The 17,053-nt window shown below is 54.1% G+C and overlaps 1 protein-coding gene across 1 annotated transcript in view; it reads left to right on the top strand.

The window, feature by feature from the left end:
- The window catches only part of DRAM1 (DNA damage regulated autophagy modulator 1), a 39,925-nt gene extending 26,822 nt beyond the window's left edge, over positions 1 to 13,103 (top strand). Inside the window, exons 5-7 of the mRNA XM_041738517.1 lie at positions 1,778 to 1,836; positions 11,514 to 11,606; positions 12,360 to 13,103. Of these exons, the coding sequence (XP_041594451.1) occupies positions 1,778 to 1,836; positions 11,514 to 11,606; positions 12,360 to 12,404 (197 nt within the window). The 3' untranslated portion in view covers positions 12,405 to 13,103. The remainder of the gene's footprint in view (positions 1 to 1,777; positions 1,837 to 11,513; positions 11,607 to 12,359) is intronic.
- The last annotated feature ends 3,950 nt before the right edge of the window (positions 13,104 to 17,053 follow it).

Below are 17,053 nucleotides of genomic sequence, written 5' to 3'. Positions count from 1 at the left end.
GCAGAGGTAGAAGCAGGCTCTAAGCAGGGAGCCTGATATGGAGCTCGATCCCAGAACTCCAGGATCACGCCCCCCAGCCAAAGTCAGGCGCCAAACCACTGAGCCACCTAGGGATCCCCCAAGATTTTATTTTTAAGTCATCTCTCCACCCATCATGGGGCCCATCTCACAACCTGGACATCAGGAGTCACGTGCTCTACTGACTGAGCCAGCCAGGTGCTCCTCATTTGGTTCTTTTTAGGGTGTTTTTTGTTTTTTGTTTTTTTTGTAAGGAGGTAGAAGTTTGTTGAATACACCCCAAGGGAGAGTTGGGTAGGATGGCAGAGCAGAAGCTGTCTGCCTATAGGAGAATATTTTAAATTACGCATGTGGCTGGCATTACTTTCTGGGGCGACGCTGCTCCAGATGGCTCCTCAAGCCTCAGCTTACATTAGCTTAACTCAGGAAGCCTTTGCTGACCCCTCAAACCCCATTCCACTCTGAATTCATAATTTTCCCTCCAAGTCATCATTGTGCCCTTTTTTTTAAAATTTAAATTCAGTTAGCCAACACAGAGTCCATCACTGGTTTTAGAGACCGAGGCCAGTGACTCCTCAGTTGCCCATAGCACCCGGTGCTCATCACACCTCGTGCCCTTCCTCGTGCCCAGTTAAGCTTCTTTCCTGTCTTAGTGCAGCTCCTTCCCTGGGCTTCATCCCACTAGGCCATGATGTTTCTCAGAGCGGACACCAAGTCTGTTTTGCCAGAGTTTTCTCTGTCTCCCCCTTCCTCACTACCAGCGTGGTACCTGATGCGCAGAAGATGAGACTCAAGAATTCAGAGGCTTTTAAACTTTAGAAACAGAAATATGGTAATAACAGGATCAGAGAATCTTTCATTTTGAGAAATGGAGAAGTGTTAAGAATTGCAAAATACCGGAGCTTAGGGAGGGCAGGGAGAGGAGGACGCTGACTTAGCTTTCAGAGGAAGTTCTAAACTTGACACTGACTCAAAGCTTTGAATTCATAATTGTTTGCAAAAGCATTTTAAGAGCATCTCAGTTCATCCCCAGCTTTTCCTGTGCCTTTATAAGCTCTATTGGAATGACTGCCACGGCCTTTGTGCAGATGGTCGTGGAGGCTCTAGCCTTAGTCCCAGGCACTGTTTGGCCTGTCTGGGCACCCCCAATAGTATTATACACAATACTATGTATGGCTCTGATTTGTAAACCCTTGAGCCTGGAAGGAAGGGCTCTGCTTACCCCGTGACTTGATAGAATAAGTCTCTTTTTTAAAGATGAACTGTAGCTGGTTTTTGTAGATGAATCTTGGTTATTTGTGATGCTTTGGTACTTTGAAATGTTATGTTTTCCTTAAAGCTGTTGCCTTGTAACTAGGATTCTAGGGGAATAGTATTTTTATTCAATACCTTAATTTAGGGAAAATCGTATTTTAGGGGGAAAGTACTCAAAAGCAATCTAGATGGCTGTGTCAGTCATTTGACCAAATTTAAAAAGCAGAGTGGAGCAAAATGTAGCCACAGATTAAAATTTTATACCTGACTGAAAAGATGTTACTGAGGAGTGGCTGTATGTCTGTGCTATAACTGAAATGCTATCACAATCGAGCTGAAGGTTTGAGGTTAAAGAAGCTAATATAGCCGATCTGATTGCAGAAATGTTGGTATTAACATTTTAACACTGTGTGATGATTATTAGAATAGTCTTAACATTAAAAGACCTAGGGTGGTTTGTTTTTTTTTTTTTTTTTGAGCTTCCTTAACAATTTCCGTTTCTTAGTGATCGCCTGTGCTTCACTAATTTCTATAACCAAGCTGGAGTGGAATCCGAAAGAAAAGGTAACATTTAACCTGTCTTCAGTATGATTGTCGAACCCGGTTCTTGGGGATTATTCTCAAAATTATTTGCAAAATTTTAAATTCCTAATGGAATTTCCTAATCAAGAGGACAGATTGATGGGTGGTGGGGCGATGTGGGTTAGGGGTATGGAAGTCAGAGCAGGGGTTGTGAATCAGAGGATGGGGTGAGCTCCAGCATGGAGGGCAGTTTGTTTCAGGATGAACTGGAGCATCGGTGCAGTCAGGGCAACATGTGTGGGCGAGGAGTGCATGCGGAGCTGTGAGGGGGGAGGCAGAGAGCCTCCTATTCAGGGGGCCTGAATAAGCTTTGAACAGAGCCTTCCTTCAAAGGCAAGTACATTGGAAGAATATTAGTCAGAAGTAACCCCTGGATGAATGGGTGAGGACAGAGCCTGGGGTTAGGGTGGCCAGAGAAGGCAGTTCTCAGGTTTAGATCTCAAGTCTGGATGCACCTGGGGAGTTCAGCGTGTTCCTCATCAGGGAGATCACATCCCAACCACCATGAGCTCCCACCTCACCCCCCACCACAGTGGCTAAAACAACAACACAAGGAACAACAAGTGTTGGTGAGGATGTGAAGAGAATGGAACCTTCGTGCTCTGTTGGTAGAAAGGCAAACTGGTGCAGTCACTGTGGAAACCAGTACGGAGATTCCTCAAAGAGTCAAAACTAGAGCTGTCATATGATTCAGTAATCACAGGCCTGAGTAGTCAAAAAATACAAAAGCACTAATTCAAAGAGCTACATGCAACCGTACATGTAGAGCAGCGTGGTTTCCAGGAGCCATGGCAAGGGAGTGGAGCACAGACCCCTGCGTAGGTGAGCAGGTAAAGCTGCGGTGTGTATACACAGTGTGATGCTGCTCGGCCGTAAAGACGATGACTTCCAACCATTTGCAGCAACATGGTTGGAGCTAGAGATAAGCCACATAAGTCAGAGGAAGACAAAAAAACTCGATTTCACTCCTATGTGGAATTTAATAAACAAAACAAATGGACAAGGGGGAAAAGAGAGAGAGACAAACCAAGAAACAGACTCAACTACAGACAACAAAATGCTGGCTCTCAAAGTGGAGGCGGGGTGAAACAGAAGAGAGGGGATTAAGAGGGCCCTTAACCAGGAGGAGCTCGGAGTCATACAAGGAAGTGCTGAACTACTACTACATTCTACTCCTGAAATGCATATGCCTGTGTGTGAACTATACAGAAATTAAAATTTAAAACTTAAAAAAAAAATAAGATAGCCTCAGGTGGATATAAGAAGGGGAAATGTTTAATGGGCACTGGCAAGTGACAAACACGACAACAGAACGACATGCACCAAAGAGAAATTCCAAGTGTCCTGTTGGGGGAAGCAGAGACTCTGCCCCATGAACAGAAGCAGGGTCCGGATGAGGGCCGGTGGGGGGATCTGGTGGTAGGATTGTTGAATATGAGGCGGGAGTGACACATAAGGAGAAATGTCTGTCGTGGCACTAGACCCTTGTTCAGGGCACTGGGAGCCACCAGGCCTAGGGTGGATTGACCGGGACTTCTAGTCAAACCTTAGAACACCTGGATCAAATGTTTGGAATTGTGGGGGACTCATGCTCGGGTGCTCCAGGGACTCCTGCAAGAGGTGCTCCATGGACTCCTGCAGAGGTGCTCAGGGACTCATTCAGAGATGCTCCAGGCACACCTGCTCGAGATGCTCCAGCAGACTTAGTGTGAGAGCAGCAGCTTGTGTTTCAAGTGACAGGGGAGTTAAGGGTATTTTTCTTTTTCTTTTTTTCTTTTTTAAGGATGTTTTTCAAAAAGCAGTTTGGGTAAAAGGCTGGCGTTTGCGGCCACCTGCAGGCAGGCGGAGAATCCAGCGAATGGTGGGGCCCGCAGCTCCCGGGAACCGTGCCGGGGGGAGAGGAAGAGCCATGCGCGGGTGCCGAGAGCGCAGCGGGACCATTGCCGTCCCAGGCGGAGGGGCCGCGGGTGCCGGGCCTGCAGGAGCCCGCGGGAGGCTGGAGGGGCTGGGGACACAGGGGCCAGACCCAACTCTTGGAGGAGAGTCGTCGGGGAAGGAGCCCCGGCCGGCGGCTGCAGCTGCGCCGTGCGGTGGCGCCGCCGGGGGGAGCCCTTGCACCGCGAATCAGCCCGGGGCGGCGCTGGGGGCTGCCCTCCGCCGCGCGGCCCAGCACCCCGCGGTTTCCAGGCCCTTTCGTGCCTTACGGAGAGGTTCCTCGGCCTGCGCTCAGCCCGCGCGGCTCCGGTGCCCGCCTCCGTTCCTGGTGGCGGTGGACGCGCACCGAGGCCCTGACGCCGTCCGCAGGCTGCACGAGGACGCACGGGGTGGGTGGCGAGCAAGCGGGAGCAAAGTGGGGTCCGCGAGCGTTCGGGCGCCTGCACCTCCCCGAAATCTCCGCGGCTGAAACTGCATCAGAGGACCTGACGCCCCCGCAGAACCCGCAGCCCCGCGTGTGTTCGTTCCCGGGGAGCCTGTGGCCGAGCGGAGGGGAGCGGGACAGGCCGCCCTGGGAGCAGAGGCGGGTGGAAGCCGCCGCCGGCCTAGCCTGGCCCCTGGGCTCCAGGCACGATGCAGACGCGTCCTTTTGACTCAGACATTGTTTATTTTATTACATTTAAGTCGGTTCCACACCCAGTGTGGAGCCCAGCACGGGGTTTACGCTCCTACCCGAGACTCGGACGTGAGCTGGGATCTAGACGTGTCCAGACACGTCCCGCCTGCGCCCCCGAGGGCCCTTCAGATGGTGTTTAAAGATGCTTTTTATTTATTTATTTATTTATTTATTTATTTATTTAATTTATGATAGTCACAGAGAGAGAAAGAGAGAGAGGCAGAGACACAGGCAGAGGGAGAAGCAGGCTCCATGCACCGGGAGCCCGACGTGGGATTCGATCCCGGGTCTCCAGGATCGCGCCCTGGGCCAAAGGCAGGCGCCAAACCGCTGCGCCACCCAGGGATCCCCTAAAGATGCTTTTAAAGTAATTGACCGCATGTAAAAATCAGGAGACCGCGTCTCGCACACGCACACACATGCACACGCACACGCAGGCTTTCTTCTTAATCTTTTGCAGCGACCCGTTTGGTGAAAGTGGGATTGAGCGGATGAGGCCTGGGTTCCCGGTCACTTCCGTTGTTGATACGAAGGCTCCCGCCTCCGCAGGAGGGACCGCTGCCCGCGTGGCCTCCCGTGTCACCCCCGTGTCACCCCCGCGCCCAGGGACCCTGACCTGTCCCTGCGCCCCTGGCTTTCGCTCTGCGCTGCGTCTGGGTCCCAGGGCAGCAGAGCTGCGCTCGCCACCATCCCCCGGGGCTGCGGAGAGGCCCGCCCCCGGCCCAGCACTGTGTCTAGTTAATGAGGCCTGGATGCCCAGGAGACGTTTTCCAGGTGTGCACCTCAGCTCTGGGATGCTTAGTCACGCCTTGAGCGAAGGTTCTTTCTTCTCTGGAGTCTGAATCGGCTTCCCCGCCTCAGCAGCTTAGCGGCTCCTCTTCTGCCTTCCTGGAGTGTGTAGAGCGGGTCTGCAGCCCGGTGCCGGCGGGGGCCTGCGCAACCCCCGGGCCAGGGGCCTTCGTGCTTCCACTGGGCAGGTGCCCTGGTGGTCAGCCCCCGGCCTTGCTCACTGCGCTTTCCCAAGGCCTCAGCCACCACTTTCTCTCCGCTCTGACCAGCCCTTGATTTGGGTACCTACCCTGCAGGGGATGGATTTAGGCTAAATCCTGTGTCTTATTGTTGCTTGTAGGATTATGTGTATCATGTGGTGAGTGCGATCTGTGAGTGGACAGTGGCCTTTGGTTTTATATTCTACTTCCTATCCATTTAATCAAGATTCCAGGTAGGTGTTAATTACTCATTCTTTATATTAGTTAGGGAATGAGAATATTTTTTAACTTAAGAAAATAAAATTATTTTCATTTGGATATCTTTGGTTTGAAAAAATATATTAATATTAGTTTTATTTATTCATGAGAGACACACACACACACACACACAGAGAGAGAGAGAGAGAGAAAGAGAGGCAGAGACACAGGCAGAGGTAGAAGCAGGCTCTAAGCAGGGAGCCTGATATGGAGCTCGATCCCAGAACTCCAGGATCACGCCCCCCAGCCAAAGTCAGGCGCCAAACCACTGAGCCACCTAGGGATCCCCCAAGATTTTATTTTTAAGTCATCTCTCCACCCATCATGGGGCCCATCTCACAACCTGGACATCAGGAGTCACGTGCTCTACTGACTGAGCCAGCCAGGTGCTCCTCATTTGGTTCTTTTTAGGGTGTTTTTTGTTTTTTGTTTTTTTTTGTAAGGAGGTAGAAGTTTGTTGAATACACCCCAAGGGAGAGTTGGGTAGGATGGCAGAGCAGAAGCTGTCTGCCTATAGGAGAATATTTTAAATTACGCATGTGGCTGGCATTACTTTCTGGGGCGACGCTGCTCCAGATGGCTCCTCAAGCCTCAGCTTACATTAGCTTAACTCAGGAAGCCTTTGCTGACCCCTCAAACCCCATTCCACTCTGAATTCATAATTTTCCCTCCAAGTCATCATTGTGCCCTTTTTTTAAAATTTAAATTCAGTTAGCCAACACAGAGTCCATCACTGGTTTTAGAGACCGAGGCCAGTGACTCCTCAGTTGCCCATAACACCCGGTGCTCATCACACCTCGTGCCCTTCCTCGTGCCCAGTTAAGCTTCTTTCCTGTCTTAGTGCAGCTCCTTCCCTGGGCTTCATCCCACTAGGCCATGATGTTTCTCAGAGCGGACACCAAGTCTGTTTTGCCAGAGTTTTCTGTCTCCCCCTTCCTCACTACCAGCGTGGTACCTGATGCGCAGAAGATGAGACTCAAGAATTCAGAGGCTTTTAAACTTTAGAAACAGAAATATGGTAATAACAGGATCAGAGAATCTTTCATTTTGAGAAATGGAGAAGTGTTAAGAATTGCAAAATACCGGAGCTTAGGGAGGGCAGGGAGAGGAGGACGCTGACTTAGCTTTCAGAGGAAGTTCTAAACTTGACACTGACTCAAAGCTTTGAATTCATAATTGTTTGCAAAAGCATTTTAAGAGCATCTCAGTTCATCCCCAGCTTTTCCTGTGCCTTTATAAGCTCCATTGGAATGACTGCCACGGCCTTTGTGCAGATGGTCGTGGAGGCTCTAGCCTTAGTCCCAGGCACTGTTTGGCCTGTCTGGGCACCCCCAATAGTATTATACACAATACTATGTATGGCTCTGATTTGTAAACCCTTGAGCCTGGAAGGAAGGGCTCTGCTTACCCCGTGACTTGATAGAATAAGTCTCTTTTTTAAAGATGAACTGTAGCTGGTTTTTGTAGATGAATCTTGGTTATTTGTGATGCTTTGGTACTTTGAAATGTTATGTTTTCCTTAAAGCTGTTGCCTTGTAACTAGGATTCTAGGGGAATAGTATTTTTATTCAATACCTTAATTTAGGGAAAATCGTATTTTAGGGGGAAAGTACTCAAAAGCCATCTAGATGGCTGTGTCAGTCATTTGACCAAATTTAAAAAGCAGAGTGGAGCAAAATGTAGCCACAGATTAAAATTTTATACCTGACTGAAAAGATGTTACTGAGGAGTGGCTGTATGTCTGTGCTATAACTGAAATGCTATCACAATCGAGCTGAAGGTTTGAGGTTAAAGAAGCTAATATAGCCGATCTGATTGCAGAAATGTTGGTATTAACATTTTAACACTGTGTGATGATTATTAGAATAGTCTTAACATTAAAAGACCTAGGGTGGTTTGTTTTTTTTTTTTTTTTTTGAGCTTCCTTAACAATTTCCGTTTCTTAGTGATCGCCTGTGCTTCACTAATTTCTATAACCAAGCTGGAGTGGAATCCGAAAGAAAAGGTAACATTTAACCTGTCTTCAGTATGATTGTCGAACCCGGTTCTTGGGGATTATTCTCAAAATTATTTGCAAAATTTTAAATTCCTAATGGAATTTCCTAATCAAGAGGACAGATTGATGGGTGGTGGGGCGATGTGGGTTAGGGGTATGGAAGTCAGAGCAGGGGTTGTGAATCAGAGGATGGGGTGAGCTCCAGCATGGAGGGCAGTTTGTTTCAGGATGAACTGGAGCATCGGTGCAGTCAGGGCAACATGTGTGGGCGAGGAGTGCATGCGGAGCTGTGAGGGGGGAGGCAGAGAGCCTCCTATTCAGGGGGCCTGAATAAGCTTTGAACAGAGCCTTCCTTCAAAGGCAAGTACATTGGAAGAATATTAGTCAGAAGTAACCCCTGGATGAATGGGTGAGGACAGAGCCTGGGGTTAGGGTGGCCAGAGAAGGCAGTTCTCAGGTTTAGATCTCAAGTCTGGATGCACCTGGGGAGTTCAGCGTGTTCCTCATCAGGGAGATCACATCCCAACCACCATGAGCTCCCACCTCACCCCCCACCACAGTGGCTAAAACAACAACACAAGGAACAACAAGTGTTGGTGAGGATGTGAAGAGAATGGAACCTTCGTGCTCTGTTGGTAGAAAGGCAAACTGGTGCAGTCACTGTGGAAACCAGTACGGAGATTCCTCAAAGAGTCAAAACTAGAGCTGTCATATGATTCAGTAATCACAGGCCTGAGTAGTCAAAAAATACAAAAGCACTAATTCAAAGAGCTACATGCAACCGTACATGTAGAGCAGCGTGGTTTCCAGGAGCCATGGCAAGGGAGTGGAGCACAGACCCCTGCGTAGGTGAGCAGGTAAAGCTGCGGTGTGTATACACAGTGTGATGCTGCTCGGCCGTAAAGACGATGACTTCCAACCATTTGCAGCAACATGGTTGGAGCTAGAGATAAGCCACATAAGTCAGAGGAAGACAAAAAAACTCGATTTCACTCCTATGTGGAATTTAATAAACAAAACAAATGGACAAGGGGGAAAAGAGAGAGAGACAAACCAAGAAACAGACTCAACTACAGACAACAAAATGCTGGCTCTCAAAGTGGAGGCGGGGTGAAACAGAAGAGAGGGGATTAAGAGGGCCCTTAACCAGGAGGAGCTCGGAGTCATACAAGGAAGTGCTGAACTACTACTACATTCTACTCCTGAAATGCATATGCCTGTGTGTGAACTATACAGAAATTAAAATTTAAAACTTAAAAAAAAAATAAGATAGCCTCAGGTGGATATAAGAAGGGGAAATGTTTAATGGGCACTGGCAAGTGACAAACACGACAACAGAAGGACATGCACCAAAGAGAAATTCCAAGTGTCCTGTTGGGGGAAGCAGAGACTCTGCCCCATGAACAGAAGCAGGGTCCGGATGAGGGCCGGTGGGGGGATCTGGTGGTAGGATTGTTGAATATGAGGCGGGAGTGACACATAAGGAGAAATGTCTGTCGTGGCACTAGACCCTTGTTCAGGGCACTGGGAGCCACCAGGCCTAGGGTGGATTGACCGGGACTTCTAGTCAAACCTTAGAACACCTGGATCAAATGTTTGGAATTGTGGGGGACTCATGCTCGGGTGCTCCAGGGACTCCTGCAAGAGGTGCTCCATGGACTCCTGCAGAGGTGCTCAGGGACTCCTGCAGAGGTGCTCAGGGACTCATTCAGAGATGCTCCAGGCACACCTGCTCGAGATGCTCCAGCAGACTTAGTGTGAGAGCAGCAGCTTGTGTTTCAAGTGACAGGGGAGTTAAGGGTATTTTTCTTTTTCTTTTTTTCTTTTTTAAGGATGTTTTTCAAAAGGCAGTTTGGGTAAAAGGCTGGCGTTTGCGGCCACCTGCAGGCAGGCGGAGAATCCAGCGAATGGTGGGGCCCGCAGCTCCCGGGAACCGTGCCGGGGGGAGAGGAAGAGCCATGCGCGGGTGCCGAGAGCGCAGCGGGACCATTGCCGTCCCAGGCGGAGGGGCCGCGGGTGCCGGGCCTGCAGGAGCCCGCGGGAGGCTGGAGGGGCTGGGGACACAGGGGCCAGACCCAACTCTTGGAGGAGAGTCGTCGGGGAAGGAGCCCCGGCCGGCGGCTGCAGCTGCGCCGTGCGGTGGCGCCGCCGGGGGGAGCCCTTGCACCGCGAATCAGCCCGGGGCGGCGCTGGGGGCTGCCCTCCGCCGCGCGGCCCAGCACCCCGCGGTTTCCAGGCCCTTTCGTGCCTTACGGAGAGGTTCCTCGGCCTGCGCTCAGCCCGCGCGGCTCCGGTGCCCGCCTCCGTTCCTGGTGGCGGTGGACGCGCACCGAGGCCCTGACGCCGTCCGCAGGCTGCACGAGGACGCACGGGGTGGGTGGCGAGCAAGCGGGAGCAAAGTGGGGTCCGCGAGCGTTCGGGCGCCTGCACCTCCCCGAAATCTCCGCGGCTGAAACTGCATCAGAGGACCTGACGCCCCCGCAGAACCCGCAGCCCCGCGTGTGTTCGTTTCCCGGGAGCCTGTGGCCGAGCGGAGGGGAGCGGGACAGGCCGCCCTGGGAGCAGAGGCGGGTGGAAGCCGCCGCCGGCCTAGCCTGGCCCCTGGGCTCCAGGCACGATGCAGACGCGTCCTTTTGACTCAGACATTGTTTATTTTATTACATTTAAGTCGGTTCCACACCCAGTGTGGAGCCCAGCACGGGGTTTACGCTCCTACCCGAGACTCGGACGTGAGCTGGGATCTAGACGTGTCCAGACACGTCCCGCCTGCGCCCCCGAGGGCCCTTCAGATGGTGTTTAAAGATGCTTTTTATTTATTTATTTATTTATTTATTTATTTATTTATTTATTTATTTATTTAATTTATGATAGTCACAGAGAGAGAAAGAGAGAGAGGCAGAGACACAGGCAGAGGGAGAAGCAGGCTCCATGCACCGGGAGCCCGACGTGGGATTCGATCCCGGGTCTCCAGGATCGCGCCCTGGGCCAAAGGCAGGCGCCAAACCGCTGCGCCACCCAGGGATCCCCTAAAGATGCTTTTAAAGTAATTGACCGCATGTAAAAATCAGGAGACCGCGTCTCGCACACGCACACACATGCACACGCACACGCAGGCTTTCTTCTTAATCTTTTGCAGCGACCCGTTTGGTGAAAGTGGGATTGAGCGGATGAGGCCTGGGTTCCCGGTCACTTCCGTTGTTGATACGAAGGCTCCCGCCTCCGCAGGAGGGACCGCTGCCCGCGTGGCCTCCCGTGTCACCCCCGTGTCACCCCCGCGCCCAGGGACCCTGACCTGTCCCTGCGCCCCTGGCTTTCGCTCTGCGCTGCGTCTGGGTCCCAGGGCAGCAGAGCTGCGCTCGCCACCATCCCCCGGGGCTGCGGAGAGGCCCGCCCCCGGCCCAGCACTGTGTCTAGTTAATGAGGCCTGGATGCCCAGGAGACGTTTTCCAGGTGTGCACCTCAGCTCTGGGATGCTTAGTCACGCCTTGAGCGAAGGTTCTTTCTTCTCTGGAGTCTGAATCGGCTTCCCCGCCTCAGCAGCTTAGCGGCTCCTCTTCTGCCTTCCTGGAGTGTGTAGAGCGGGTCTGCAGCCCGGTGCCGGCGGGGGCCTGCGCAACCCCCGGGCCAGGGGCCTTCGTGCTTCCACTGGGCAGGTGCCCTGGTGGTCAGCCCTCGGCCTTGCTCACTGCGCTTTCCCAAGGCCTCAGCCACCACTTTCTCTCCGCTCTGACCAGCCCTTGATTTGGGTACCTACCCTGCAGGGGATGGATTTAGGCTAAATCCTGTGTCTTATTGTTGCTTGTAGGATTATGTGTATCATGTGGTGAGTGCGATCTGTGAGTGGACAGTGGCCTTTGGTTTTATATTCTACTTCCTAACATTCATCCACGATTTCCAGGTAGGTGTTTACCGATTCAACGGTCATGAACCGCTGACAATTAGGGTTAGGGGAACTCCAGAGAACATTTCTGTCACTTAAGAAAAGTAAGAGCACTATCTTTCCTTTTACTCTTATGTTTGGGAAAAAATACGTAAATATTACAGTTCAGTTTATTCCACAAGGGAAGCATCTTTTAAAAAAGATTTTATTTATTCATGAGAGACACAGAGAGAGGCAGAGACACAGGCAGAGGGAGAAGCAGGCTCCCTGTGGGGAGCCAGATGTGGGACTTGGCCCCAGGCCCCCCGGGGTCACAGCCTGAGCCAAAGGCAGACGCTCACTCGCAGAGCCCCCCAGGCACCCCCCATAAGGGAAACATCTTCCCTAGCTCTCCCAAACAGCAAAATTTTCATACATCCTCTGCTATGGGATGCTCATAGTCCCACACCCTTTATTATTAGCTTTCTGAGGAGGCCCTGCTGACTAGTTCCACATAATAGGAAATATGTCCTTTTATCAAACAAAAGTCTGTTGTTGAAAAATCTTCCCCAAGGCAGAGAGTTTGACAACAGAGAAAAACCTTCCATTTCGAAACAAGTGAATTCTTAGCTAAAAGGAGATAAGAAGTCAAGAAAATTCTCTAAGACCCAACTTAGAGTGTGCAGAACCCACCGTGAGGTCATCTGTGGAGGGCGGGTGCACTGCTGGTGGACGTTCCTTGGCTGGCACCACCTCACCTCCTCTGAAACCTTTTTCTTCTGTCTTTAACAGGGTGTCACCCTCAGGATATCCACAGAGATCAATGATGACATTTGAAGAAAGAAGAATCCTATGTCAGTCAGTGAGCGTTGCAGACAATTTCTGGAAGTGGTAGGGAGGACAGACAGGGTGTTAATGTTGCCCTGAGTGGCATGTACCTGAGGTACATCCAGGACTTGAATTTCTTTAAGGATTCCCAATAGTTGTACTATTTCCAAAGGTATGTTTTCCTAGAGAATGCATTTATGACATTGTAGCAATGTTTTTATAATTTTCTAAGTAGACACTTTTTTTTACCTTTAACAAATTCATTACAGAAGAGATAAGGTGTTACAGAAAACGGAGAGCTCTTATTTTTGCACAGATTCTGTCTTGTGTTCTCTTTGTGTGTGAGTGATTCACGGAAATACACTGAGGGGTTCACTAACAAGTCAAATCAGGGCATATTTGTTTTTTACATTTTATTTTTAGAAAATGGACCATCTGATTTTATACCATGAGAACATTTATGAAGGTTGATTTTTAATGATTGTAAAGATTTAGTTCACAAATCAACACTAACAAGGATACTCTGATTTTTAAGCGGACTCAGCACGGTGCTTCTACCGAAATGCCTTTCAGTCTCCGGTTCTCCGTACACACCGGCTCTAAGCGAACCAGAAGACCTCAGGTTCTAGACTCGGGCCCGCGGGCCTCCCTGCTAAGGAGCCGCAACTGTTGCCCCGGGTACCAGGGGGCACTCCGCAGTGGGCCAGGTCCGGGGGGCGGGGTGGCTTCGGCTGGCCAGATTCCAGCAATGAGGCGAAGGGACGCCCCTGACAAGGGAAACCCCACTGGGGGCTGCGTGTCGTCGTGGCCGGGTGGGCAAGGCGGGAAGTATCCCAGGGACCCCGTGTGGAAGGCGGGGTGTGGGCGGAGGCCTCCGGCTGCCCCAACCTCCTCGAAAGCCACTCTGCGGGAAGCCTTCGAAAGGCCACGTGTGACGCCACCACGCGCCGTTGGCGGCCTTCGGTGATCGCGCCGGGTCTGAGTCCGGGCGCACACTCGCGTCTTGAAGTCCGTTCACGCCGCTGAAGCTGCGGACAGGAGCGTCGGCCCGAGGCGGGGAGGAGGCGGTGCGCGCGGCCGTTCGCGGCTCCTCCGTCAGCCGCCTGTGCTTCCCGCCCGCGCTGCAGGGACCCAGGAAGGCGGCCTTGCAGGGCACCGAGGGGCCTGGAGCGTGCAGGCGGGAGAGAAGGCCTTCCTTCGGGGACCCCGCAGAGCGCAGAGCGAAGGGCCCGGCCCCTGGGGACCTGCGCCGGCGGCAGGGGAAGCGGACGCCGCCGGCGGATCGCGCTGTCGGGGACCGGGACGAAGCAGCCAGCAGCCCGAGCGCCGCCCGACCCACCGCGTGCCCCGCGGCCTCCGCGGCGGGAAGCCCGTAGCACGCTCAGCCTGCGGCCCCAGCCACACTGGCGATGACAGCGAACCAATAGCCTCCTTACTGCCAAGATGCGCGATGGCACGTACCCGCCGTGGAACCACGGGAGGGTGACTGCGCGCTCCGTCTCCTGTCACACGGACCCTCCGTACCTGCACTTCACGGCAGGCCCCATCGTACTTCTTTCCCGCACCGCTGCGACAGGGCCCGGGGCCTCCGTGAGGGTGCAGTATGGGTCGTAATTGTCACCTTCGTACCCCGGCGTTCACCGGGGTGCCTCCGGGTGCACATGGGTGCTGAATGCATGGACGCCTGCGTGAGCGGAGGAAGGAGGGGCAGGGGCGCTGCAGGACTGCGGCCGGAGGTTCACCCTGGCTCCGCGGGGGGCGACGATGTGTAGTGTGTGTGACCTCATCGCTCTCACTGTTGTGCTTTGTGCACCGTGGACATTGCACGCTCGGGCTCCATCGCTCGGCGACGGGTCTCTCCAGCCTGGAATCATTCGACGGGCTCCACACGGCGGTGCCCCTGGCTTGACAGGCTGAGGACGCCCCGGTCCCTCGGTCGCGCCACTCTGCTGACTCCCTGAACCTTCAAAGCTGCTCCGATCCACGCGTCCCTATCATTGCTCAGTTCCATGCTTTTGCTTCTCCTTGGGCCTCACGGGGAAAGAGTAAAATAAAATGGAATATTTCTGTGTTTTAGCAATTCTTGTCTCAGTGCTGTCACGACCTGTGGACGAGGCCCCACTGTGAAGTGTGTGCAGCTGGGACCCGTACAGGGCGCCTTGAACCCCTCTGTCCGTGTAGCCTCGCATGTGGCACTGTGGTCCGTTTCTGTGGAGACTCAACCATTCGTATCAGGAGTTGGCATCCGGCTCCGCCCTGGGAGCTGCAGGCGCCCCACATGCAGCTCCACCGCAGGGAGGAGGGGGCGCCTTCTGAGCCACTAACCCGGGCGGCGGTGGGGCGGCTGCAGGGGCGGCTGAGCCCAAACGGGGCCCCAGCGCCTGTCCTTCTCCAGGCTCTACTTTCCCCCTGTTGGCCTCCTCCTCAGGCAGGTTTGCCCCTGGAGGGGCTGAGATGGCTTCTGGAAGCCTGAGGGCTACAACCTGTCCAGGACAGGGGGTCTCGCCCCTCGGCTGGGACATTGGCCCAGGAGGGGAAGCTCATTGTCTCCGGCTGGCTCGGTTCACATGTCCAAACCGCCCCACCCCGGGAGTCAGGGAGGTAGGGAGCCCTGTGTCACCTGCCGCCCACGGGGGGAGGGAGGTCAACACGGTCCGAAGTGCAGGGCTGACGGCTGTCGAAAGTTGTTCCTGAGACAACGCGACTGGGAGCAGGGCGCCGACCCCGCCGACCTGTGCCACCCGGGGCACCGGATCACGCTCGCCCCGGCCCCCTCGGGTGAGGAGGACGCAACCGTGTAGGTGCCTCCAGAGTCCCGCTTCCCCCGGCGGCTGTGTCCTGTCTGAGCCCCGGCGGTGGTCCGGCAGGTACTACCACCTGGTGCGGGGGAGGAACCGCGGGGTGCTGTGGGCTGGGGCGGGCTCGGGGGACTCGAGTTCTCCTGATTGCTGATCAAGTGGGTCTTCTTTCTTCTTTCTTTCTTTCTTTCTTTCTTTCTTTCTTTCTTTCTTTCTTTCTTTCTTTCTTTCTTTCTTTCTTTCTTTCTTCTTTCTTTTCTTTCTTTCTTTCTTTCTTTCTTTCTTTCTTTCTTTCTTTCTTCTTTCTTTCCCTCTCTCTCTCTCTCTCTCTCTTTTGAAACACTAACAGAATTCCACAGAAACTGCATTTCATGAGCCAAATTAAGTACATCAGTGTTGTGCTGTGTTTGGGTTTCCTGACATCCCTCGCATGTGGCACTGTCCCACGTTCCCACTTTTTGCTCAGCTGGAGACACGCTGGTCTGGTGTGTAGGCCCTGGAATGAGGAAGGCCGACTGCGGGGGAGGTCAGTGGTCGCCCCCTGTCGCCGGCTCCCTGGGCCTGGCAGGCTGGCAGGCCCAGCGTCTCCCCACACACATACTCTTGGTCTGGCTCTGAACGCCCCGCATTCTCGAGGCCAGGCTGTCATGCATTTGCGTCCTGTCGGTTGCATAAGAGGGCGAGCCACAGCCTCGGGGTCTGGAGGGGCAGCCGTGGACCGCTGCCGCCCCCAGGGGACTTATCTTCTAAAACGAAGGGCGGCAGAGTGCCAGACCCCATGGGTGGGGGTGGCGCTGACCTCCAAAGCCAATGCTTAGAAGAGGCGGGCGGACCCCCCAGCTGTGTGCTCAGAGCCGGGGTGCCCGGTGTGCCCAGCCCGCGGTCCCTCAGCCGGGAGCACCCTCTGTACCCCGCTCCCCAGAGCCAGCTGCACCCCCGCGCCCTGCACGCACCTGGCTTACCTTTGATGGGGTCGGGGAGGGTTTCAGAGGCATACCCCTGGGAGCCCTGCCTCATAAGTGTCACCCAGGTTCCCCCAACAGGCAAATACGGCTGTTACCCTGCCTCCCCCCGCCTCCCCCCATCTCCCCCGCCTCCCCCTGCCAGGACCGGGAGGGAATTTCTAGATAAGTGGGGATTCGCCCGCTCCCACTCACAGCGCTTACTCTCCGGACCATTTGTTCTTACTCTAAAGTTCTGGAATCAGTGAGCGTGTTCATGGGGTTCAAAAATCAAACCTGTCTAGAAAGGTCCTTGGCGCAAAGCCTCCGCGCTCCTCCTTGGCCCACGCGCACTCAGGACGTGCCTCCCTCCGCGGACGCCCGCTTCTCACGCAAATGCGAGCAGAAACACAGTTAAACATGTCCTTTTGCCCTCTGCCCCACACGCCCCCCCCCCCCCCCACGTAGGACGGCCTTGGGCTTCCCTGGAACCAGGCCGTGCGTCCTGGGGGCGCCTCCGCGTCAGCACCTGCCGGCGCGGTGTCCCGCTGCCCCCGTTCCTTGCGCAGCCCCCGGCTGGATCCCGCCTTGGTCCCCGCCTCGTGGGTGGCCCTGGGCCTCACCGCGCCCCGAGCAGGGGCTCTGGGAGCAGTTCCCGTGGCGGTGACGCGGGGATGAGTGGCTACGGGCTGCGACCTGACAAGTCCTGTCACCCTGCCCTCTACTCTGAGCAGGTGTACTCGCTCCTTCCCGTCGGCGACCCTCCCCGGCCACCAGCTCCCCCAACCTGGGGGCCACCCTCGGTTCACCTCCTGGCGGGTCTCGCGAGCCGACTGGCGCCCGTGGGCATCCCGGTGGGCCCTGCCAGCGCCCCCGTGCTCCCCGTGCGTCCTCCTGGGGCCCTGGGTGCCCCCCGCTC

Source organism: Vulpes lagopus, chromosome 23 (genome assembly GCF_018345385.1).
Source record: "Vulpes lagopus strain Blue_001 chromosome 23, ASM1834538v1, whole genome shotgun sequence".
Classification (NCBI taxonomy): Eukaryota; Metazoa; Chordata; class Mammalia; order Carnivora; family Canidae; genus Vulpes; species Vulpes lagopus.
Note: the sequence above shows the minus strand (reverse complement) of the source record. Positions and strands in the feature narration are given on the sequence as shown.